The sequence below is a fragment of the Triplophysa dalaica genome, chromosome 14 (genome assembly GCF_015846415.1).
Source record: "Triplophysa dalaica isolate WHDGS20190420 chromosome 14, ASM1584641v1, whole genome shotgun sequence".
Classification (NCBI taxonomy): Eukaryota; Metazoa; Chordata; class Actinopteri; order Cypriniformes; family Nemacheilidae; genus Triplophysa; species Triplophysa dalaica.
In genome coordinates this window covers 728,675-756,608 of record NC_079555.1, presented here as the reverse complement: position 1 = coordinate 756,608, position 27,934 = coordinate 728,675, and the positions used below count along the sequence as shown (strand labels likewise).

Below are 27,934 nucleotides of genomic sequence, written 5' to 3'. Positions count from 1 at the left end.
GGTCATAGTTGTACCTTCGGCATTGTTGGTCCGTCGGCTCAGTTTGCGTTCCGGTGTCGCACGTTTTTGTCCTTGTGGTTGTTCGTCGAGTTTGTTTTGCTACAAGATTTCAAAAACCACAATTAACAAAAACACAGAAGCACAGATACGTTTATGGAATAAACTCTTTAAATGAACTTGTGTTTTTGAATGAAAATTGTGATTCTTACATCGGTGCAACTGGTTCATCATCTTCATCAGATTCACACACAGAAAGACATGAAGGAAAAAAACAGACAATATTGAAATAGTACACTTGATTATTTCACAACACGTCTCTTCACAAGATTGATTTAGTGGTATAATGTATTTAATGATAAAGTGAGAATTACTCGTTTAGTTTATGGTTACAGTGAGACAGAAGTCTGTACATTTACAGACTTACAAAATCCCCAAATGATTATTTCTGTCTGTCTGAGATCAGCTGGTTTTTCTAGTCAACGTGTAAACGTTCAGATTTCTTCACTAAAGACCTCGCTGTACTCTCATCTAGATAAAAAACTGTGAAGTTATTGTTTGTTTCCACAGACAGATGGAGTGTTTCGGTTGTTGTGTGTCTGATGTCCTTTCATCCTGAAGCACAACAATATCAATGACACATCTCTCACATAAATGAGCTATTATCCTCCTCCCCAAAATCCTTCAGTTCTTAACAGCATCACGGAGTATTTCACTTCCAGTACGAGCCGCTGACTCAGGGTCAGTATGGGTTCAATGACCTTCATGTTTCTACACTAGACTGAACACTGTTCTCTGTGATCTGTGCAAATTAAAACCTGCACGTGTGTGTACAGAATCATAAATATTGTAAATGATACAAAAGCAAAAACATAGTTATCACAGAGGAGCTGGTGGTAATATTTTAAGAGCAAATACAAATGTAAACTGCTGACCCGACTGCACGACTTAAGTCATGAAACCATTTAGAGAATCTGTTCTTTGATTCCAAACCACCAGAGGTGTTGAAGTCAACAATAGTGAAAATCTGAAATCCTGACATGAGGATTTGTGTATTGTGCGTCACGGCATGACGTCCTCTTCTCTGATACTGTTGATAATCTACCTTAATCTACCCATCAGCCCCTCTCCAGAGGAAACATCCTCCCAAACCACAGAAGAGAACGCAGCGTTCACACACCACACACACTCTCTCACCGCTCTGTGTGTTGTTTAGGCTTTCTGGAGACCTTTAGGTGACCCTGGTGTATTCAAACAGACAGACATGTACGAGATGTTAAGGTTAACGTGTTTGTATCATAGTAATGTTGGACGTGATTCAGTGAAATCTGAAATAAAATGACTTGTTTTTTTAGTCATTACATGTCAAAAGTAGGTTTTTCATTTCTGTAAAAGACAAGAGCAGATGTAACTAAATAATGAGATCACTCGAAATGAAGGTGTCAGGATGAATATGTCTAAAACGTTACAGCATGTCTGAGTCATATTTCACTTACTAAAAATGAAACAATCTAAGAAAGAAATAGCAAATGTTTTGAAGTTAGTAAAATCCTTTACACTTATAATTGTCTTTATGCAAAACTTAACAGCGTCTATTATACGATATATGAATCATTTTTTCGTTATTTGTAGATTAAATATGACCTGGATATGTTGTTATGAGTCTGACCTCATTACAGAAGATGTGAAAGATAAAACAAATGTTGAGTTGTCCTGTCAGATTATTTTCTATACCTTGACCAGTTAATCCCCTCCACACACACACGCACACACCACACACACACACGTATGTTTTATTATCTCCGTGGGGACAGTCCATAGATATAATGAGTTGTATACTGTACAAACTGTATATTTTATCCCCTAACCCAACCTCTAATCCTTTAGATCGTTGAAAACTTTTTATAGTTTTGTACAATGTATAAACAACAGGGACATGAGACCCGTGTGTCGGTGTGCATTCAGGTTTATGTCCCCACTAACATATAAAAACCAAGTCCACACACGTCTGACGCGACAGTCACAGATGAACATCACATCAAACATCTGAAAGATTTTTATATATTAAACAATTAAAAAAGCGTTTGTCAACGTCGCAGCCCAAATAAACACAACACAGAAGAAAGCTGAAAGTACACAATATATAACATCATGCTGGAGAAGTTTAACCCATGATTTAATTTAACCCATTCAAGAAAAAACTATTCTGACAATTTAAAATCTATTAATCTATTAAAACGTTTAAAAAAGTTATGAAGATAAGTAATATTGGTATCTATAGTTCCTTCACTAAAGCACAATAGTTATTGAATTACTACTCTTGAGTTTAATGAACAAACAAAATGCTTTATTTCAACCTAACTCGCCTGTGTTTTGTCATAACAGCTGCAGAATTTCACTGGTTTACATTTATATTTAGTCATTTAGCGACGTACAGAGCGTTCAGGGAGCAATAAGCTATATGTCATACAGGAGAAATAACACAATGGGTGCTGATACAAAGTCACTAGTTTATTCAAGATTACATTTTTCTGTAACCACCCTTTATTAAATTGTAATAAAATGTAAAAAAATACTGAAAACAATTAATACAAAGTTTTAACGTTTAAAAAGTTTTAAACAAAATGGAAATGAAAATGGTAGCCTATGTGTTCACTTTGTAAATAAAGATGAATCTAGTCCTGCTGTTGTGATGCAGCGTGTTTCTATACGTGTGGAGGGAAGCCGCTAGCAATTAGCAAAGTTACAGACGCTCGATGCTTCACAAACCGAAGGCTCAGTTGGTTCAGCTTTGGAAAAGTCAAATTTATGACTGAATGGAAGAACACGGTGTTTAGGTTTAAAGTTTGCACGCTCCGCCTTCAGCTTTTTGAAAAGCTACGTGTGTTTCTTTTACTTTTAGCAAGCCTTGGTGTGAAGGAGCATTATATCACAGCATAGGTTATAATTGTCAACCTGTTGTTTTTGTTGTGACTGTGTGGTAATATTGTTTAATTTGTGTTATTCTTGTTCACTAGTACGGAAAGTACTGCACGAGTGTGCCCTTGAGCAGATGTGGTAGCTTTGACTTTTTTCTATTAATGATGCTGATTGTGTTCCCCCCACTGGGAGCCACTTGCCCTCCTGTTAGTCGTGGTCTGGTGCCGAATCTGACTGTGACCTGGACAAATGCTCTGTGTGCGTCCGGTAGGATCAACATTTATCAGCCCATTTCACTTCTGTTTTTTTTTATAAAACTATGGACGGAAATACGGGTGGAATCTATTGGAAATACATTAGGACGTCTTGTCCTCCAGAAACATCAGCACACCTTACATCTCCATAATGACTCTTCTCAAATCATATTCATCTTTTCTTATTCCTGTGACCTTGATTTCACAAACCACCATGAAACGACTCCAGAACGACTGTATAATCTTCAACAAGACCTCATAACACTATCAAACAGCCGTCTGGCCTAACCAGTTCCTCTCCAGGACCCAGTGAAGGTGAAGCCGGTTTTAAAGGGTAGCCACTGACCACCCCTGGCTCTCAGATGCCCTTCTGTGCTTCTGTAAAGGTCAAATTAACATGAGGTTATGCCTGACTGCCTCTCCTCGCACACATGTTCACATCTACAGCCTCGCTGACCGTGTGTTCTGTTCTCTGGGATTATCTCCTGTCCTCTCCATCTCCTCCCTAAAGTGTGACAGAAGGAAACACGGCCCACATCACATCCACACATCACGTCCATACATCATCCTCTTCTGCTTTTTTCTCCTCTGCGGAGCTACATGAGGGACACATCATGATTCTTGGTTTTTTTTTGTGTGAACTTTGGCTTTAAATCAACACGATACCAGATATCTTCACTGATAAGGTGGACAACACACGCATGTAGTTTTCTCTTCTGGAGACGAGCTCGCATCAATTATTCATTGACTTTACGAGTTTACAGATGTGATTCTTCTGCTGGTCAAGCACAGAGGTCAGTGTTTCCCATCGACTCAAACCTCATGAATGTTCACTTCTGTGAATGCCCGACTAACAGCGCACTGCTCCTGAATACATTATTGATGACCGCTTCAATATGCACAACAGCACCTACGCATTACACACCACATCTGACCAACACACTAACACAACACACTGCAGTCTTCCAGTAAACAATACCTCTGCATAAGAATGAAAAATCACACGTGACATTACGTGCATATCTCTGTTCTTTCCCCTAAACATCAGCGAGGAAACTTTTGCTGAAGTCTCACGTGTGTCTCAGATGTTTCTCCTGAGAGTCAGAAGTCTGACGGATGTGTCTGTCATTAGTCTGCAATCAAAAGTCAATAGGTAAGCGATAATGCACAGGCAGAAATAAGCCCCGACAGTGTGATCAGGACCCGACGCGAAGCTTGTACATTATCCCACTTATTACACGGCTACTTGAGAATAAAACTGAGAATAACACATGAGAATAAAACTGGACATGAAATGTGAATTTGAAATATTAAATTAGCAAATTTTTTCCGGATGCAGACCTTCTGTGAGGAAAAGATGTATAGTCTCTGTTTTAAGTTTAGAAATGATCTTCGAATGTCACGAATAGGCAATTTATTATAATAATATAATAATAATAATGAATTAAACCTGTCTGTGGTGAGGATGGCGTGACGAGAGCCGTGAGGGGGGCCGGTGGCGTGATTGATAGTTGGACTCAGCTGTGCGCACACCGGTCGCTCATATCTCATGGAGGAAATCGGGAGCATAAGAGGACGAGCGACGCGACTTCTGACGAGAGAGGACCAGGCCCGGAGGTGGCTGCCGGCATTTTACTTCCTTCCTTCTTATTGAACCTTATCACACTGTCAAATTTGCTGCATCCGGGTTGCCGTGTGTTATTAGTTTTGAGCATTTGTTATCTGGGAATATTACACAGATGCTTGGGATGCTTGATTGTGATTGGCCAGTCACGACATTTGCAGGTTCGTAATTCCCAGAAAACAACCTCTCAAATCTAATAACACACGGTAACCCAGATGCAGCATATCATTTTGACAGGTTTTTTACGAATTAAATATAAATATGTTGTTTAATAAAATGACAATATATTTACAAATGATTAAACCAAATTGCCTTTTCGTGACATTTGATTTCTGCGATAGCAACCGGCTGCCTGTACATTATCCCTTACATAACAAACCTTCAAATGTCGCGACTGGCCAATCAGAATCAAGCATTCCAACGAGCCGTGTAATATTATTGAAGATCTCAATATTATGAACTCAAACATTTCTCATCACATTTACTCAAATCCAGATTCATTTTCCTCTACAATCTACATTCATTTACACCTCCAGACTCTTCATGTGTTTACACGATTACACTCTCGTTTGTATCTCTTTTATTTCTGGAGAAACATCTGATACACAAATGAGATCTCCATCAAATCTCTTGAGCTATGAAAGAGAAACACCCGAGCAATAACACTTTCTTCTGGGACAAGATATTTTTGTTTGCATTCTATTTGTGTTTTAGGTTAAAGTTCTTACCGTCATTAAAGTTAACGTTTAAACCAGAAAAACAATGGAAAGAAAATGATCATCTATAACAAGTCGTCTTGTGTTTGCTGCTGAACATGTTGATCTTTTTAAGGATGCTCAGATATTTCGACTAGACAATGTTAGCGAGTGTAATTCAAACACAAAAACTGCTGAAGGAACACAGATCATGACACTTACCGTCCATAACTTCGTCCGGCCTCTTGCGCTTCTCATAAACCACAATAATGACCACCAGAATGATGATTTCTGCCAGGACGCCCAGGAAGGGCCACAGCGGGGCGAGGTGACTCCGCACACGCAGGATGGTGACGGACTCTTTTGATCCGATGACGTTTGAGGCGTTGCAGGCGTACTCGCCGGGATCTGCGCTGATGTCCAGATTGATGACGCTCAGTTCTGTGTAATTCTCTCTTGTCATGATGAAGAACCGGCCGGTTGTGTTGTCTATGTCCTACACAGTGTTAAAAGAACATGAATGAAGATTGTGTCCTCTGATATCTGAAAATGAAGTGTGTTATGTCTGCTCTATAGGGTCAGAGAACAAAAAACACTTTCTGAGAACATTCAACGACTTGAAAACGTTTTTGTCTGTTTGTATTTTTTCTTTAAATATATTTTAAAAGATATTTTACAGGCAGCTGGTTGTTAGCGCAGAAATCAAATGTCACGAACAGGCAATTTTGTTTTTGTCATTTGTAAATATAATGTCATGTAAGTTATATTCTTATATTTAATTTGTAAAAAAAACTGTTGCGACAGGCCAATCAGAATCAAGCATTTCAACCAGCCGTGTAATAAAACCAAATAAATTCATCTGAAGAGCACAATCCAATGAGATACTGATAGATTATTTACAAAAAATAAATTACAAATATAAATAAAAATTTGAATTTGAATGAAGTATGTATTGTCAGTTGAAGTATATTCACGCATATTTTTTTTCATATATTTTTTTAAATCAATCCCTATTCAGTTCTCTATTACAGGGAAATTGATATTTTCTTACAGACAGTATATGATTATTGATATGAATATGTGCCTTGAATATTAAACTGAGACATGGTAAAAATGACACACATCACATGTAACGAACATTGACAGTAACATGTAAAGTGCAGCAGGATTTGCGTGTGTTTCATGTACTCACGATGTAGGACGAGCGGCCCACTTTTCTACGCCACGTCCACAGCGGATGCGGGTACCCGACCGACCTGCAGTACATCATGGCACTTTCTCCCTCTTTCTTGTTCTCGCTGCGTTTGTGGCCGGTGATTTCCGGCGCAGCTAAAATGAAAACACAAAACAACGTCTGTTCTTGTTTGTGATTTTCGACCGGCACGTCTAGTTATTTTCTCTCGTTTAAAACTCTTTTTATCATCTCTTGACATTCTGTTCATCTTTCAGGTCGTGATGTGATCTTTCTGACATCATTTTATCTTTCAGGTCATGTGATGTGATGTTTCTGACTTCAATTTATCTGCATGTCACAATACATGAAGTTAAACAACCAGTTCATCCAAAAGTGTCATTTGACAGGGAATAAAAACAGCGTGCAGGTTGAACCAACATCATCTCACTTCAGTTCTGATGCGAATAAATAACTGTTTTTCAGGGTGGCTAATTTATCTTTAATTTGTGTTTCAGTAGGATCTGGGTTTAGGAGTGAGGCTTCTTTATTCTAATAATCTAATAATAATAAAATGTGTACAGTTCACATCAGACAAATGTATACCAGGGCTGTCAAACAATCAATCATGATTAATGGTATGCTAAATATAATTCTGTGTTAACATAATATATGTCTGTGCACTGTGTATACTCATCTAAAGGATTATTAGGACACCATACTAATACTGTGTTTGAGCCCCTTTCTCCTTCAGAACTGCCTTAATTCTACGTGGCATTGATTTAACAAGGTGCTGAAAGCATTCTTTAGAAATGTTGGCCCATATTGATAGCATGTTGCAGTTGATGGAGATTTGTGGGATGCACGAAGCTACCGTTCCACCACATCCCAAAGATGCTCTATTGGGTTGAGATCTGGTGACTGTGGGGGCCATTTTAGTACAGTGAACTCAATGTCATGTTCAAGAAACCAATTTGAAATGATTGGAGCTTTGTGACATGGTGCATTATCCTGCTGGAAGTAGACATCAGAGGATGGGTACATGGTGGTCATAAAGGGATGGACATGGTCAGAAACAATGCTCAGGTTGGCCGTGGTATTTAAACGATGCCCAATTGGCACTAAGGGGCCTAAAGTGTGCCTAGAAAACATCCCCCACACCATTACACCACCACCATAAATGCATTAATGAGAAATTGAACAGATGTTCCTAATAATCCTTCAGGTGAGTGTATGTTAATTATGTAAGAGATTGATTCCAAAATGAGATAACTCAGTTTTTTTAATTGTTCAAAAATCATGTTTTTTATTATGCTATCTTGTTTTGTTGTGTGTATTGTGTTCAGTTATTATGGCTTAAATCAAAACAAGCCAACTGCAGTTTGATTGATATTAATCGCAATGCAAAATAAAAAGAGTTGTCATTTGATAACCAAACTCTTCAAATACACACATATACATGCATATATTTAATATAAAAATCAATAAACATTTATGCATATTTGAATTACTGCCAAATATAAGTAAATATTAAATATTTCCTAAATGTGTGTACACGTATGTGTACTGTATGTGATTATAAAATACAAAATGAATATGCATAATTCACATATTATGTAAACACAAACTTTTATTCTGGATGCCCTTAATCGTTTGACAGCCCTAATTTTTACAAATTAGCGAAAAAACGAATCGCAAAATAGTTCTGAATTTCTGTCAGATCAGGCTGGAGAATGAGAAAATAGACAAATCTAATAATGCTCGGATGAACGAAGTGAGAGACCACACAAACAACACATGAACGTGAGGGATGTAAAGTGTGTGTATGAGTGTGTGCCCACAACCGCAGAGATGAGATTTCATTAAAATAGAAAGAAGAGAATTATTGAGGTTAACCTTCTCACATGTGCTGAGTCACCAACCTTCAGCACATAATACACAACCGTCAGGAACCCCCGCACATGAATATTATCCCAAATGAAGAAATCCTGCATGAGAGCACACACACACGCACACACACACACGCCAGTTTCTCTGCAGTCTGTTACTAATCTGCAAAATTGCAGTAATTCCATCCGTGCAATTAATGCGGGATGAAATGAAGCCGAGAGAGAGACGTGAGGGATTGTGAGGGTGTGGATTGGAGTTTGACTGACATCACCAGCTATAATTACCATCTGCACGAGTGTGTGTGTGTGTGACAGCAGAAAGGCACGCGGGAGCTTAGCTCTACATCATCCTCATTCACAGCTCGTCTCTGAGACGTCACTGTATTCTCTCTATCAGCGCTGCCTGATTTCTAATACTGATGGCCGTGGGAAGTGTGTGATCAATGCTGAGCTGAGATCAGTGACAGTGTCGGGATGCTGAGAGCTCTTTCACGTGGCTATTTGTGGGGACATCTCATTTGGCCTGAAAGGAAAGAGCTCGTGTAACCCAAACCTCATAAAAACCCAGCAGCAGACTGAATATCTGTGATTGTGACCGGAACTCACGCTTGTACCAGAAAATATATGCGGTAAAAAAAACGAGCTCTGCGACAGATGGCACCAGGGCCGGCTGACGGATGAAATGACTGAGGGGGCAATTCATTAACTACAAACCAACAATACACACAGAAATGGCTTTTGTGAGGCAAAATGTAGACATTAAAAATAAGTTTTATAATATCACTGGCATCGAATCTCTTTATTCATTTGTCATTCAAGTCTACATCTTGCGGCTAGATCGCGTTCAAAATGTTTAAGTAAAAAAACGAGGCAGCAACAATCAGGTCAGCGGGTTTTTTTGTAACGTACAGTCTCTGCTCCATTGTGCTTTCTTTTGCGCAAGCTTTTCAAATGATCTTAAGAGTTACTATTAATATATCCTTAACATCCTGTGGTTTATAATGTCGCTGTGTGTGAAGCAGTCTGTCGAATAGTAAGCCGAAAGTGAACGAATAAAAAAGTTATTGGCTTGAGATAAAAAAGAGTCGACTCTGCGAATCGCACGAACGAGTAGTCTGTCGTTCTAGTTTCAGTTCCGGATCAGATTTGCGTCATTCGGTGTTATGACCGCCCTGTTCCATTTGCGAAACTGCACACGGTAGACCAATCACAGCAAACTAGACCATCTGACCAATCAGATCAGAGTATGCTGACAGAAAGGAGGGGATTACAGATGAATCGCCGAACGAATCAGAAACAAAAATAGGACCTTAAAAATCACAAAATATTTACTCTCTAAATATGTTACATTTTTTCTCCTTGAGGGCGAACATTAATCCTCCTTAAAACTGTCTATTCGGATTCATCATTTTTCACACACATAGGCTAGGCTACCAGTTTCAAAGGTTTTCTTTGAAATTCTTTAAACGTTAAAACTTTTTATTCATTATTTTCAATAGGTATTACATGAATTCAAAACTGTGTCGTGTGGGGGGGAGGGGGGACACATCAACCCTGTGGGGAGGGCATGGCCCCCGAGTGACCCCCTTGGCACCGGATGGCACGCAAACATCCTTCACTAATATCCTGCTACTATATATAAACACACATGAAGGTGCTGCCGGCGTATGATTTCACCTGACGTGATGTCGAGGAGGTTAATAAATTTCACGTAAATCAAATCAGATTGAGAAAAGAAGTCAAAATTGTGAAATAAAGCTTGTACGCTCAAGGCAGATTATGATAGTGGACAGTAAAGTCCTGCCATTAGAAACGCTGGGAGCGAATCCAGAGACTTAATCTCACCCAACCCCACCACACACAAGCCTCCATCTGTTGCCTCCGACTGAGTGAGAGAGAGAGAGAGAGAGAGAGAGCAAGCGAGCGAGAGCGAGAGAGATAGAGAGTGAGCGTGAGAGAGAGAGAGAGAGAGAGAGAGAGAGAGAGAGAGGGAGAAGAGAGATCAAGAGAGCGAGCGAGAGAGAAGAGAGAGAGAGAGAGAGAGAGAGGGAGAAGAGAGATCGAGAGAGCGAGCGAGAGAGAAGAGAGATAGAGAGAGAGAGAGAGAGTGAGAGAAGAGAGATCGAGAGAGAGAGAGAGAGAGAGAGAGAGAGAGAGGGAGAAGAGAGATCGAGAGAGCGAGCGAGAGAGAAGAGAGAGAGAGAGAGAGAGAGAGGGAGAAGAGAGATCGAGAGAGCGAGCGAGAGAGAAGAGAGAGAGAGAGAGAGAGAGAGAGAGAGAGAGTGAGGTGCCAAAGCACAAGCGGTTGGGGGTGAACAGACTGCAGAATCGGACACTTTCATCTGAAATTGTGCAGAATAACAGGGCCGCATATTGATCTAATATTTGTCGAAACGTCACATAGTCCATCAACAGAATCAACTTAAAAAAAAACAAGAAAATAAAATCCATTTCAGCACTGTTATGATTCAATGTATTCTGATGTTATCTCACAACTGTAATGTGATGAAAAGATATAATTCTGACGTATTTTCACAGTATCTGTTGTAGGATTCAAATGTGACCTGGACATTTTTTTGGCTGATTCATGACTCTCACAAACACAAAAAGAGAAATATCAAAAGCCGGCAGGTGTGGTCTGAGGGGGGGTTGCGTTTGTCGTGTGTTTCTAGCAGAAGAGAGATTGAGGCACATGGGAGCTGCATGCCGTCATCTCACAGGCTGCGGGCAGAAACACACGACCAGAGCGACATCATCACGTTACATAACCAAGAGACGCTTTCAGAGAGTCCGGGCATGCTCAGTTCGTCTGACGCCGCTGTCGAAACAAATGGGCTTAACTGTGAGGAACACTCAGGCCAGATCAGACACTGTCTCCAGGGTTTGAGGGAATCAGGCACTGCTGTACAGATTTCTCATATACAGTACAGAAGATCAACTGTGATTTAGTGTATTTTTTAAATATACAACAGTAGTCTCGGATGTTTCTCCTCAAATACTTTCAAGAGAAATGACAGGGAATCAATAGAGAGTGTAATTGTGTAAACACATGAGTAGTATGGATGGATTTGGATGAATGTGATGAGAAATGTTTGAGTTGATATTGAGATCTTCAACAATAATGGACCTTTGGTTGTGACAGCAGAATCTGTGTTCTGTACATGACTATGATCTGTATTTACTACGGTAAGTGACTCTTGCCAAAAGTGTTTGTTTTCAGGCAAGGGCGTGTTATCCTAGTGGGCCCTGAACACTTGGGGCCCCCAAGACAATCTATTTGAGTTTGAACACATTTTGATGGATGCAAGTATGCAAAATTTACGTAGAGAGTGCATCGTTGTCACACACCCAAATCGAGAGTCAAAGTGGACACGCAGTACATTAATGACATCGTCATCACCTCAACGTGTCGAACGAAAATGTAAGAAAATATGACAGCATACGAACTTAAGAAACCTGCCACTACTGGGGCTTTTTAACTCATCTAAAAGACATCCCCAGTGAAGAGATGTGTGCGGCCTTAAAAAAGGAGTCTCCTTTAAAAAATGTGCGAAGATCTTCAGAAACATATCCCTGGTGAACTTGTTCAGTTTATTGCATTTTGCGACTCTGCGACCAAACACCTCGGCAAATGCCTCAGGAGAGGGTTCGTTTTTGAAATTGGGGCTTTTAAAAAATAAATGGAGGACATCAATGCATGAACAAAAAACTGAACTGTTTGACAGCAATGTCGAGTGAGAACGATGTCAGATTGATTTTAAAGTGCTGATATGACACGGCTAAAATTTACATTTACATTTAGCAGACGCTTTTATCCAAAGCGACTTACAGTGCACTTATTACAGGGACAATCCCCCTGGAGCAACATGGAGTAAAGTGTCTTGCTCAAGGACACACTGCTGGTGGATGCTGGGATCGAACCAGCAACCTTTGATTTATCAGTTCAGTGGTTTAACCCACTAGACCACCATCTCACATAAAATGCATATTATGGTTTGTTTAAGATGTAATACAATGTGTATACAGGATTTAATGTTCAAAAACATGCATGTTTATTTCTCCTCTTTATCTCCGCCTCTCTGAAACGTGCCGATTTTTAACAAAGCTTGTTGCTCAGAAAAGTGAGGTGTGCTCTGATTGGCCAGTTCACCAGTGTGTAGTGATTGGTGGAATACTGCAAGCGTGTGAAGAAAATGTAACGCCTCTGATCATATTTGGAACATCAGGTTCCTGTTCAATTGTACTGACAGGTACACCACCTTACTTGGGTATACATTTGTGCGGTCCTACTGAGCGTTCACACCAGGCGCGAAGTTGGAGACTTGAACATTTTGAGGTTTCCTCACTTTATTCGATCGTGAAATTCACTTAACAACAGATGCTATTTCGTGTCATATGACGGGCTTCTTCCAGGAGGCTCCAGTCTCGTTGCGAAATGGCTGACATGGACTTTGTTGAGCAAGATCCTTTTTATTCCTGTTTCAATAAAAGTAAGAAAATGTATCGTACAGCTCCGGGTATCCACATACAGCGACGATGATTTAGTCCTCCTTTCCGACGTAATCACATCACTACTAGAGCAAGCTCCTGATTGGTCAACACAGCGCGAATATTGGCCAAAGTTCAGATTTCAAATTGATGTGCTTCAAATGCCCGAAGCACTCAATTTCCGCCCTGTGAATCGCACCGCAGGATGTCTATCGCGTCTTTGCATTGACTAAACATGTAAATCACTCACGCTTAACGCTTCATTCGCGTCTGGTGGGAATGCATCATTAGTCAAATCCGAGCACCAACTGACGTTGATTTGCAGGGGTGTGGTTACACAAGGCGTTTCATTCGCTTTTAGATGGAATGCAACTTTTGTTCCGACACTTTAATTTGTGCAATTTTACACACCAAAGACACAAAAAAACACGTATTCCTGCCATATGACCCTTTAAGAAATAAACTGCGGATATCAATGCAGGAACAAAGACTGAACTGTTTGACAGCAATGTCAAGTGAGAACGACATTCTGCGTCAGAAAGAAGCTCTTTTAGTGATATTAAGTTGATTTGCTGGCCTGTTTCTGATTTGTAAGATTATTACTTGATAATATTATTTAATTTATGTACATAATTTTTAGCCCACTTTTGGGATTATGACGTGTTCACTTTATTTTTATTTCACGAGTGTAACGAGCGTATCTTTATATGGTGTTTGTTTGACTACACTTTTGGTTTACAGATTCTTTGAATATAACTGACTGGGGCCCAAAGCTGCGTTAGCCCAGGGCCCAGAGAAGTCTTAATGCGGCACTGGTCTCAGGTCAGTTCATCGTAAGGTGATGAAAAGCTCCGGCTGGATAACGTCTCATTGGTGCTAATGAGTTTTAAAGAGATGTCTTAAAGGATTTCTTACCTTTGACCTCAATGGAAGCGTTGGCATTAGGAGCCAGTTTGAAAGTGTAAACACACATGTATTCACCAGAATCGTCCGCTCGCGGTTTACTCAACCTACAAAACACAGACGTGAAACTCTTTACTGCAAATACACCTCTCAAATTCAGAATAAACCGTAGAGTATGTTATTAAGAAAATCTATTTCTGCCTGTCTTTAATACCATCAGTCTCTCATTCATCATCAAGTTAAAAGGATAAGAATTCTGTCATCATTCCAAACCTATATATTATTTTCCCGATGACAGACAATGTTGGATAAGATCTGTCTGGATACTGACATTCTTCCAAATATCTTCCTTTTTGTTCATCAGAACGAAGAAATTTAGGTGAGGGCGAGTAAATGATGGTTGTTTTGAATAATCTAGAAGGCATCGTGAGAGTAGAGATTGGAGGCGGTGTGGAGACGGGGCTTCAGGCACACAGCGCTGTGATGTGTCTCTACAGGCCCGTGACATCCAGTCTGACAGCAGATCGCCTCTCAACACATCACTCTCACACACTCAAGAGACTTTCTGAAAGCTCTGGTGAGGGGGGATTCATGACTTACTGAAGACATTTTGTGCTCGAAAATCCTGAAGTGTACCAACAACACTCATTCAAAGTTCAGTTTCAGTCTAACATTACTGCGAGCAAATTTGAAGTATTCATTAACTCATCCTCTCATTTCAAACATGCATGAGTTTCTTTCTTCTGCAGAACACAAAAGAAGACGTTGATAGTCGAACACAATACCACTGAGACATTTCTCAAAATATCATCTTTTGCATTCTATTAAAGAAAGACTCCCAATAGATTTACAACCACATGAGAGAGAACAAATGAAGACTGAATGTTGATTTAATATTCACGACATTGTCAGTCTGTTCATTCAGCTGAAAGTGTCTCTCACTTGTGTTCTGTGTTTTTGTTCTGTGTCCGGGTGTTGTAAATCTCTCGGCCGTTCTTCATCCAGAAGGTGTCCTGATGGGCGCTGTGTGAGTTGGTGAGGTTACACTGAAGAATGATGGACGTCTGCTGTGGAGTTTTGGGCTGTAAAATCTCCTGATCGGATGCATTGATTTTCGGCTCTGAAATCAACACAAAGTTCCGGACAGTTAAAGAGTTTACAAACATGTGTGTTAATGGACAAACACCACTCTATGATGTCCACCTGTGTGTGTGTGTGTGTGAGAGAGAGAGAGAGAGAGAGAGAGAGAGAGAGAAGGAGAGAAATATGAAAGAGAGTGAGAGAAAGAGAGAGAAAGAGAGAGATAGATAGGAGAGAGGGTAAAAAACTGTACAGGGTCTGAAGTTATTAAGAAATTGTTCTTTTTAAGGAAAAAACTGGAAATAATTTTTCATATCTGGCAGATACTTACAGTATATACCTTATGTACCTCATTTAAATTATCATCCTTATTTGTCATTATTTTTCAACTATAGTATGTTATTTTTCGATTTTTATTTATAGTTTAATTAATTTTTGATGCATCTTGATTTAAGAATTACTAACTACTTTCTTCAGATAAAGATTTTCTTTCCATCTTGGTACACAGATGACACTTTGACTTTTCTAGTAAATCGACTCGTGCTGTGATGTATTTAACACCTCTGCACATTTAGTTTAATGTGATGTGACTCCGTTCAGTCCGGTTGAGTTCCTTTGTTACCGGGCGTCTCTCCCATAGCAACCACACCATCACCAGGTTGTAAAAAGAAGAGTGTGGTATAATCCCCCTGCCGTTGGCTTGTACAGTAAATCTCTGGATATAATTCCTGCTCAGGGGGAGGAGCATCGAGCCGTGAGCCGCCGGCAGCTCCAATTAGCATTCCTTACACCTTCTCCTGCAGCTCAGATAGAGCGTTACTGATAATACTCGCTCTCTATCTCACCCACATCTCCACTCGCTTCCGTCTACACAAACACTAAATAAATACAGTATATATATCTGCCTGATGTCTGGACTGAGATCAGTGAAAACTGCTGAAGGTCATTCAGAGGACACCTGCTGAGAGGAGAGAGAGAAACGGTCAGTCAGAGAAGAAAAAGAAGACGGTCAATAACTTCAGTGACAGGACAGCTGTTGTGAAGGAGGAAAACTGCAAAATGAAATTATTTAGGATTGTTATATACATGTGATCGTGTCACGTTACATGTATATAATATGTAACATTGATTCTCAGTAATGACAGATTATGAATCATGTTTACTCTGCTGGAAATGACCTCGGGCAAATATCTGATACAGTTTTTACACTCGTCAGAAGTGGAGGACAGTAATCCTGAATCAGACGTGTACTGAGGCTCAGATCTATATTGTCATCACTGAATCACAGACGAATGCAAAGAAGACACAAGGTCAAACTGTGACCGCACACGGGTCGCTTTAATAACAGATGACCCCATGAGATGCAGGCTCACATTTTTCATTTTTTATAGAGATAAGGCCATATCTTTAACAGCATAACCCTTTCTTGTGTCTTCTTTCAAATTCCCATCCTCCCTTGTTCAAGGACACAATGCACAGATAACAGCAGGACTTCAAAGGCGCCGCACGAAACGCCCGGGCTTTGAGGCAACGCACAAAACAAAAACATACAAAAGATCTAGAATAAATAATATCCAAATGCTTTACGAAATAAAGACAAGGAAACAGGAAGCAACACAGGAAGTACAGAACAGGCAGGATGGGGGGACAGAGACTACAGGATTTACAGTTTTCTGAGAATCTGGGGTTGTGTTCATCCACAACAAGAGGCAACAAATCAAGACAAACTGAAATAAATTCAGCAAATCCTCAAATTCAATCTAAACCAAAACTACAACAACAACAAGATAGATACAAATCAGGAAAAGAAATACAAAACTTTCCTCATTTAAAACACATCACATACACTGCAAAAAATTACATTCTGGCTCAGCATTTTCATCTTGTTTCAGTAAAATTATCTTATTTATTATAAATCAAAATACAATTACTTGACCAGAAAAGTGACCTTAGGAGGAAAATATAAGAATTAAGTTTTTTTATGGTAAAAACAAGCCAAAGTATCTGCCAAAAGGGTGAGAAAAAAATTACTTGGATTAGGTTCTTGAGAAAAAGGTCAAACATATTCAAGTTTATTTTTCTCACCCCGTTGGCAGATTTTCTGGCTTGTTTTTACCATAAATATACTTAATTCATTTATTTTTCTCCTTTGAAAGAGACTAAATATCTTTCTGCTCAAGTTATTGTATATTGATTTAAGACATTTTAGATAATTTTACTAAAAACAAGACAAAAATGCTTAGTACAAATGTCATTTTTTGCAATGTAGTCTCACAATTTCAGTGGTATTCATAGATATCAGTGTGACTCTGTGTGTGTGTTTTTATATACAGCATTTAGATGCACACTGAAGATCAACATTATAAAATATAAACCCTCTTATAGGTACAACTTTACAGATCTCATGATGCTCATTCAGCACTCAACGATGAAGACTGCCAACAGGGTTCTTTCGAAAAAAGCATCTTAATAACTTTTACATTGCTAAAGATTGATATAAAAATATTATTCTTTCATCATTAGTTAAGCATTTCAAATATCGAGAATTCTTTTTTTTTAAATGTAATGAAAATGTAAATGTTAACAAACATTATAAAGTGTTTTTTTAAGTCGGCGATCATCAATTTTTCCATATCGTGACGTATACCGAGTGAAAGGACTTCTGAAATAAGAAAACATGTAGGGCGGGACTTGATTGGATTGTTAAAAGGTGAACAATTTGAAAGGCAATTTGCAATCTGTCAGTCATCGCAGCCCCGCATTCGCGAAGGTCGTTTCGAGAGGGGAGGAGCTTAACGTTTTTGATGAAAGATTACAAGTACAAATTAATAAAAAAACAATGATGTGCGTGGATAAATCATTTATAATGAATACCTTACCACTGTGTTAAACAATAAGAATGATACATTTTAAATGTGATGCATTCCATCAAATCTTTCAGAATTATCAGTCAGTCGATGAATTAAATATATTTGTTTCTCTAGATTTCTTACGTCTAAAGCTGTCGATATATAAAAGGGTTTAGAGTTTATACACTGTCAAATCAATCAGTGTTCATTGGAAGCAGAACCACACTTTACACACAAACACCTCTGAATGTAAAGAAGCTCATGCAGGAAGTATAATCTGGGTGTTATTTGTCAGTGGACAGAAGTTTCAGCGGTCAGGTGGTGTTTCATCATCTACAGATACTAGAGTACATAGAGCCACTCACTCTGCAGTACGGATATGGTGGCTTGGGTGCGGATCCAGGTGATGGACGGGTTTTGGCGAAGGTCGTTGCGTCGCGGGTCGTTGCTGGCCCGACACTCGTAGACTCCGGCGTCCTCCAGCGTGAGGCGAGAGATGGCCAGCACGCTGACGCCGTTGGCGCCCGTCGCCGTGTTGATGGACACCCGCCGCTTGCGAGCGCCGTCCCACAGCTGCTTGAAGGAATCCGCCCGGTTAATATCGGCGTACCACCACTGGATCTCCGGCACCGGATTTCCGACCACGTCGCAGTAGAGCTCGAAGGCGTCTCCGGTGAGTTTTGTCTCTGACATGGGCGACTTCACAAACCCAGCTGGAGATGAGAAGGGTTGAAAGCAACCGGAGGAAAAAAGAAAGAGGGGATGGAAGGCGAATCAGTAAAGCCACGTGTAAATCAAGTGCAAGTCGAATGCAAATCAAAACACACAAAGATGAGGGGAAAACTGTTCGTAGAATACACAAGACAGAATCAACATGTGAACGTGATGTCTCCAAAAATACCTTCGTACAAACAGTATAAAATACATCGCACATTACAGCGCCATGTCTTTCTATGCATAAAGATCTTCATAAAGTCATGCTCTTTTCATATGGCACCACGAGGCTTTTTCTCCCGTATGTTGATAAATAATAAAGCACGGGATAAGAACACATAAAGGAATCCATTAGCTATGAAAATGTTGTTGGAGCGTTGCATTATAGCGCTCACTGACAGGACAATTTACAACATTCTGCCAAACACACCGCAGCCTCCGGCGTCCTCATTCCCTGTCTGCCGTCCGCTGTTTCACGGCCCGCTTGCTGTGTAGAATGGAAATATGGTTGTGCAGAATAACACTTTCACTTCTAAAAGTTTGGCCTGTTTTCAGACAGCCTCTGAAGGTGTTCACTTTGGACTCTGGAGAGAAGTTTTTTCGCAAAAATCCAGACACTAATCATATCGGTAATATCATCTCTTCATCTTTTGCCGTTTCCCAGAAAAAACCGGAGATGCGTTTACGGTGAGAAACGATAGAATATAAAGATATAAAATCACACTTGCTTTGGCCTGCAGACGGAGAGATTCACGGAAATCATCTGAACAAAAACACACTAGAAGAGAAAGAGCTGCTGCTGTCACGCACCGGATCTGCTGACAACTCCATTACTGGATGATTTAACATCATGTGTCACGTGTGTGTTTGTGTGTGTGTGTGTAGTGAGCTGTCAGAAGTGACTAATGCACAGGTGGCGTTCATCACAAACACATGAACTCACACAAGAAGATTCATTTACATTCTTGATTAAATCCTGATCTCACCATTGGTTATTGTTATGAATCTTTTTCTTCAATCTTAATGTATATTTCATCTCTTTCATCTATGTTTGCACAATTACACTAAGCTCCTATCGCCAAGTCAAATTCCTTGTGTGTGTAACATACTTGGTACTAAACCTCATTCTGAAGTTGAATCTGACGATGACAATCATACACAAAAATTACACAAATACATTCATAAATATTTCACTGTTCAGAGATGACTCTTTAAAGGGGCTTAAAATGTTCTTCCACAAAGAATCATTCAGTCAAACCTTTTTTATCATCTACTGAACTTTTTTCGCCACAAAGTAACATTTGTGAAACAGAACATCAGATGTTAAAGGTTCTTTATGAAACCGAAAGGTTCTTCGGTTCTTCTGGCATCAAAGAACCTTTTGAAGCACATTTTTTTAAGAGTGCAGTTCACCCAAAAATGAACATTCTGTCACAAATGACTCATTCTCCAGTTGTCCCGAATCTGTATAAAGGTCTTTGTTTGGTTGAACACAGAGAAAGATATTTGGACCGATGCTTAAAGAGTTCTTGGACCCCATTGACTCCCATTGTAGGAAAATGGACAATGATAGAACTGTACTGTAACGAGGAAGGCGAGATGAGAGTCGTGAGGCTCACGGAGGAGATCAGGAGTATAAGAGGACGGCGTCAGGACTGCTGATGAGAGAGGACCAGGGCCGGACGTGTGTTAAGTTTGTATTAATGTTCTTATCTTCTTTTACTTCCGTGTTATTGTTTGTTTATTTTGATTAAAGTTTGTTTGAATGCTCGCCGGTTCCCGCTCCTTCCTTCCCTACTTTGACCTTGCTAAATGTACATTCTTCAAAATATCTTCTTTTGAATGATACAGTATCTTTTTCCAACTATATGGTAGTCAATGGTGGTTGAAAACTGTTTGGTTATAAGTGTGAGGTTTTGGTTATAAGTGTAAGATCGTGCTTCCCTGTGGCCGATTATGTATGTCATGTTTAGGTCATGTATCCTGATATGTCGCAGCCATGTATTGCTTCATTATTATAATGCCTGACAGACTAATGACCTTAAAGCATCTCGACCATGTCTGGATAGGAGTTAAGATCAGCAGATGTATGCAGAACTCACAGATTGCTGAGCTTTACACTTTTTATGAAAATAATATTCCACTGTTGAGATGTGTCTATATATGCCCATAATAATCCTCTTTTATCTTTAGATATTCTGGACCTTTCTGAATAAACATTTGACTGCACATCAGTGTCTGAATCATTCTTGGTCCCTGGATCCAGACTTCTGAGTGTTCCATCGACTCCACTCTTTATACTTTACACCTCGACAAAAGTTAGATCTCAAATTGATCCTAACAATAAACATTCTTCCAAATATTATATTATAATTTATACAGATTTGGAACAACGTTTTAACAACGACAGAATTTTCATTTTTGGGTGAGTTGTTCCTTCTACAACGAATCAAATGTGAGAAGCATATAAAAATCTCTCTCTTTGGGTAAAATGTGAGCTCAGTTTGATCTCTAGAGGAGACAGATGTGTGATCACCGGGGTCTTTTTTCACAACCACGGGAAACTCAAGTTTATCTGAAGACTCAAGGAGTTCATCTCAGTCCTGCTGTTCAGCAAAATCCAGCGAGATATTACACTGATACACAATCTCGCCTGACTCCAGGTCAGCTTTAGTTCACCATACACTATCAGTGTAGTTAATCCTCAAAATACCAGAATGATCCACACAAACAACAACACAGATCTGCACACACACACAATAATAACTCAAATCACAGCTGAGAACTCTTTAATAACTCAATTATTTCTCATCAATGAGATCGAATGAAGAGCAAACGGAAAGTCTGTCATTTGAGTTTGAGTTGTCAACAACCTGAGCTCAGTTAAGTCGATATCAGTGAAGATCTCAAACATTTCTCATCACATCCAGATTATTTCACCTCTACAATCTTCATTCATTTACACCTCCAGACTCTTCATGTAATTACACTCTCGTTTGAATAATGTTTAGGAGAAACGACTGAGACACAACTGACAACTTCATCAAATCTCCTGAGCTATGAAAGAGCAGTAAGATTTTCCTCCGGGATGGCAACACATTACTGTAGTTTCACTCACACACAGTCTGAAGAGAGCACTGCTTCAGTGTGTGTGTGCGCTTGAATCTATGAAAAGAAACAATTTTCACTTTGCTTGAATCCCTGCCTCAGGCTCGATCATGTGAAGCGTAATTATATTCTGTTGGAATAAAGACATCTGTGTCTGGAGTTTTCACCCAGCCCGGTGAACAGATTGAGCTTCACACCTTCTGTACTGCAGCGAGATTCTCCTCACGACTCTGCAGGATCACAAACATCTGGCTCATATGTGCTGATCTGAGATCAGACGCGCCCATTCGCACTGATGGATTCTGAGTGCATTTATTCTGTATGTCAGTGCGAAAATTGAGGGCCAATCGTATGTGAGGATCATTCAATCACATCCAGTTTCAACATCACAAGGCCACAAGTGTATTTAAAGGGACGGTTCAGATGAAATAGAACATTCTGTAATCATTTATCCATCCTCATGTCGTGTCAAACCTGTGCGAGTTTCTTTCTGCAGAACACAAAAAAAGATATTTTAAAGAATGTTGATAACTAAACAACATTTAGTTCCATTGTATGAGCACACATTTCTCAAAATATCTTCTTTTGTGTTCCACTGAAGTGGATCTGTGTTCTCACATACAGGTTTTGACAAGAGGGGAAGAAAATATGACATTTTATTTTTGGGTGAACTATCTCTTTTAAGAAGGTTTTCTAATAATGTTAGTTACATGTTTAATATTTTTTATTTTATTATAGTCTTCAGTTTGACTTTTCTACAAACACATCCAGCATTCATAAAAAAATACATTTTGTACTGCTCCATCACTTATGATCAGCCTTAAATCTGCATCAAAGGATCACAAAACACAATTCAGCTCAAATTGTTAACGGGAGGAAACTATAATGATCAGATATCTTGTTAGAAATAATCAACGAGGATCTGCAATACAGACAAATCCAAATGTACAGAAGCCATAAGACATGAGCAGATACTGTAGATGCATGTACTCAAATCAGATCATGTGGACTCAAAAGAAGAAGCTGGAGAGAACAAACACAAGTGTGAATTGACATCAGGAGAGTCACAGGAGTTCATCTGATCCTCTGATGGGAACTGCGGGACAAAACACTAAAGCACCAAACACCTGCTCACCCGGCCGCCAACATCTTATATTCACACACGTGAAGACGTACCATCATAAAATCATCTTAGAGTCACACTGTGTTTTAGTTTAGGTCTCATTTATTCCTCTTTTGATGTTCTCAAATTGTTGCCTGCTTAATGACATGTTGAGTTTGTAAGACGCTAAGAGTGAATGATTTTCTTTCTGAATCTCTTCACAGTCCCTGCAGGTGCTACATGAATTCACACTAGGTCTCATCCAACAGTTCCGTCCTCATTTGAGCAAAACGACACGTCCTGGACATCATAATGTTCAATTCATGTGCCAAAGATACTGTGCATACACAAACACGTGATCCTTTCTGAGAAAATTTGCCTTTCATTGATGTTATTTTGCTCAACTTTTATTAAATGCATCTATAGCATGCTGGGAATCGCTCTGACGTCATTGGAAGATGTCATTAATATTTTTGAGCAATGTTGGGTAAATTATTCTGAAAAAGTATTTAATTACTAGTTACTTAGTAAGGGACGATGTACAGGCAGCCGGTTGTTATCGCAGAAGGTTGTTATCAAGGAAAAGCCGTTAATTTTGGTTTTAAAGAAAGAAAGACATTCAAATGTCACAAACAGGCAATATGGTTTTATAATTTGTAAATATAATATCATATATGTTATAAATAGACATATTTATAATACATTTTTGTATAATATTAAACTGCCCCTCTCAAAATGATTTGCAGCATCCAGGTTACAGGGTGTTATTCGTTTTGAGGACAACCCTTGGAATGTCATGACTGGCCAATCAGAATCAAGCATTCAAATGAGCCGTGCAATAATTAATTACATATTGAATAGTGTTATAAGATAACTGTACAAACTACTCTCTCCAAAAAGTATGAATTACTTATTACTTTTTATATCCTGTATCAACCTTGATGAGTTAAGAGAATCAAAGAGAGACATAAAACGCCTCTTTTAATTCATTCAAATAAATAATATAAAATATATGAAGCATTATTAACTGATCAAAGTATTAAAAAGGTGAGAATTATATTTTAAGCACGGATTTTAAAGTTAGACATAGAATTTTGATGTCAATTCCTCTATTGCATATATAAACTATGTTTAGTCTAATTACATCACACGTTACTGTAATTAAAAATCAGAGTAATCCCTTACTTTACTTTCAAGGGGAAAGTTATTAATTGAAAGTAACTAATTACTAAGTAACTCAGTTTTTCAGTTACGTGACATCTTATTTTTGTGTGCTTGGAACTCAAAACACACTTAAAAGTTGTAAGATAAATGAACTTTTTCACAGTTTTGAGTACAGTTTGCTTATTTTTATTGAGTAGATTATACTGTTCTGGAACACAGTGCATACTTTTAAATACCAATAGTTCATGAAAAACTGCACATCATTTTAGACTGGTCTTATTTTTTCCAGAGCTGTGTTCATATTAAATATGAGCAAACTGTAAATATTTTCTAACATTTCATTGATTCGGACTGTAATACACCACTCAGAACCAGCGAATAAAATAAGATAATATTCGTCCAGATGTAGAGTTAAGTGACCAGAACACAGTTCTTAAAGTCTTCTCAACAGCTTTATGTGAAAAACAGACCAATCTTCTCTTTAAACATTTTCAGTTTAACAAAACTATACAGCATAGAGAACTGAGAGGTCTGTCCCTCGCACAAAGAAACTGGAATAAAATACACACGTGCACGATCTCTCTCAACACTTCCACAGACAAAAAACATCCTGACAGTGAGTGAAAGATGTCAGAAATGGTCTTATGGACGTCTTGTGTATTTTTGCTCTTGAGTTTTGTGCTTTGTTGTGTTCATGAGGTCAGATTAGACATGCATACACACATTCACACGACACACAATCTTCCTTTTTTCAGAGTCACATTTTGGTGTGTTTTGTAAAGTAACACTAAACCACACAAACAGAAACACAAAGTGATGCATAAAGCGCCAGTGCATTAAGTGTTAATGGATGTCTTCAGTCAGTTCTGTGCTCTTTGTGTCTGTTCTAATAATAGAAACATGCAGCAGAATGAGACACAGCCATCTACAGTCCTGCACATATCTCTTGCTGCTCACGCAACACATCAACACAACACTGTACTCGTGTATACAAAACAGAGTATATACAGTATAGTATCATTTAATACAGACATTAAATCTTTTCTTCTTCAAAATGAAGATCAGCTGAATGTAAAAGCACCCGTCACTGCATAGAGCCCAACAGTCCACATCTCACATCCCAACAGCTCATAATTCAGTCTGATATTATATTTCCTTTTAAAGCCGACCTGTGTAAATGATGAGTACACACACCAACATATGAATGAAGCGTGTGCTATAATCGGCTGAATTCATTAAAGGTGTTTGATTCTCTGGGTTAGTGATCGAGAAGAAGCCCTGAAACAGAACATCAGTCTGCTTCTGATCAACGTGTTTGTCGCCGTCCGCTCTTCACTATTCTAACTACAGTCTCCGCTGATATACAAGAGTTTGCCGGGATTTGATTTAAGAACTGCTGTCGGAGCGTTGAACCAAATCGATCTTTGTTTGGATTTTCTTGATCTGGATTTTGAGTTTGTGAGACTGAAAGATGAAGTGATGAGTTGTGTTGTATAGTGACTGCAGTGAGGACGGAATCTGTACAGTCAGACTTTACCAAACAATAGAAGGATTATCCACCAGAGCCACTGAGCTTATGTGAACACTATCTAAACACACACGCACTAACACACTCACACAAACATGCACGCATACACACGCACGCACACCCTCTATCACACGCAGTCACACACGCATGCATGCACGCACGCATACACACACACATACCCTCTAACACACACACAGTCACACACACACAGGTGTGTATTCAGGTTTATGTCCCCACCGGAATATAAAAACATGTCCACACACACACACACACACACGCCTGGTTTATTATCTCCCTGGGGACAGTCCATAGGCGTAATGATTTTTATACTGTACCAACTGTATATTTTATCTCCAAAACCTAAAGATCATTTTGCTAAACTTTTTGCAGTATTTGTTTAAAAAAAATTCGTTCTGTACGATTTATATGTTTTTTTAGCCTGCAGGAAATCAATTTTGGTCCCCACGGTGAACCGAGTCCCCATTAGTTGGTGTGGATTCAGGTGGTTTAGGTCCCCACCGGGATATAAAACAAGGCCACACACACAACAATAATAACAGACAGCCACTGCACAGCATGTCATTTTCTTTTGAACAGTGAACGAGGTTGATTACAAATCACTCCAGAATATCTCCGGTTCTCATCGTAACTGTACTGGGATCTGTAAGCAGTTTATTATCGGTTGACCTTCTGAAGCCCTGTGATGCTATCATGAACGTCTCTCCCCAGCTCAAGTCTGTTAACCCAAACGTCTGACACAGCAACATAAACTCAACCAATGATGTGAGTCAGGGGCGGGGTTTACTTTTTATCCAACCAATGAAAGACGCAGGGAGTGTTCGGAGAAACCTGTTTAAAAACCACGGTGTGTCCGTTGACCCTGATGATGCACAAATGACTTCACAAGCTCTTTCTACCTCACCACTTGTGAAGCCTTCAATGTTTAAGCATCATCCAAAAGTCTTTCAACTGATTATTTTAAATGTTGACTGCAAGTGATGATTCGATATAAACAAACTTCATTTGATTTGTTAAGATTATGTAAAAACCTGATCAAGGTTTTTTTTTACCATAAAAACTACTTTCAAATGTATCTGAAATAACAACACAGTAGATGTTACGTGGGGTATATTTTAACCCCATAGCCAGCCAAATGTGTTTCTGCTAACAATAAATATAACACATTCAGCGGATGCTTCGAATGATGCATCATAGTGCCCCGAAACAGCACTCGGACATAAAAATGACTGATTATTCCCCGTTGTTTTCTTTGCTTTCCGGGGGCTAGAGAGGGAATACCCCGGCCTTGTTTGTCTGCAGGTAATGAATGTGCCCTCTCCGGTCACAGCTGTGACTCTCCAGAATGTGAAGTCACACACATGCCTTTGGGGAATCACTCTCTCATTATTTACTGCTCACCGTCCCTTTGCTTTCGTCCATTTGTTCAGATATCAACAGCAGCACTCCCTCCATCACAAACAATTACACATCCACAAATCATTTCACAACCTCAAGCTCATGGCAGAATCAAATAATCTAATTACCAGACTGTATATTAATAACTTCATGCTTTCTTACAAGATCCTTCGCAAAAACGAGTCGTGACAGCTCACTGGATGTGAATGTCAGTTTGAAGGGTGAAAACAACACATTTTTCTCTGGAGAATACGAGCAGGAGGAACACACTCGCATAATCCTTCCCAAGGACAACAATATGAAAATATGTCCCGCTATGAAATACACACATTGCGAAAAAAGAAGAATAAACCGCGCAGACGCACACGCCACACGACATTTAATCAACTCCATCCCAGCGCGTACATTACATCTCCACTGACGATGTGCCATTAAAATAAACTCGATTGCGCGCGTATGATAATAAAGATGGCATCGACCTCTAACCTGCGCGTCCCTAAAGCAGATTACACACAGATCCCGACGAGCGCGTCCCCGGATCCTTACCGTTGAGCTGAGGTGACACATATTGCAGCATTACGCTTCCGAGGATGGCGACCAGCATCCGTGTGACGGACAGCATCCTGGAGGCTGAGGCGATCGGACGGGACGCGGGGAGAGAGTGCAGCTTCAGCCGCAGAGGATGGCGGAGGCGCGCGGAGAGGACGCGAGAACAGGCGCTGCGCGGCGCTGATGGCGCATGGGGATGGATGAGGGATGCTGATGCTGGCCGGGCGCACGAGGATGCTGCTGCTGGCAGGTGCTCAGGGATGCTGATGCTGCTGATGGGCCATCGGAGTGTCCGTCATCGCGGAGAACCTTCAGCTGTCAGTGCGCGCAACCCACGGCTCATTCAAGTGCATCATCAGCTGTCGGTGCGCGCTCACGCTGCGTGTGTCTCAGGTGCGTCAGTCCTGCGCACAGATTACGCAAAACTGCTTAAATTCACAAATTTTAATTGAGCGGTTTTTGGAGTCATCTGTTCTTTAACCCT

General features: G+C 39.7%; 1 protein-coding gene across 1 annotated transcript; it reads right to left on the bottom strand.

Annotated features, from left to right (window-relative positions):
- Positions 1–14: 14 nt before the first annotated feature.
- On the bottom strand, positions 15–27,838 carry nptnb (neuroplastin b). The gene is made up of 8 exons (XM_056766137.1): positions 27,448–27,838; positions 18,235–18,582; positions 14,883–15,060; positions 13,953–14,047; positions 6,682–6,818; positions 5,712–5,985; positions 210–231; positions 15–99 (listed from the first exon to the last, which is right to left on the bottom strand). The coding sequence occupies exons 1-8, from the start codon at positions 27,521–27,523 to the stop codon at positions 39–41; spliced, it is 1,191 nt and encodes a 396-aa protein (XP_056622115.1). The 5' UTR covers positions 27,524–27,838; the 3' UTR covers positions 15–38.
- Between the last annotated feature and the right edge of the window lie 96 nt (positions 27,839–27,934).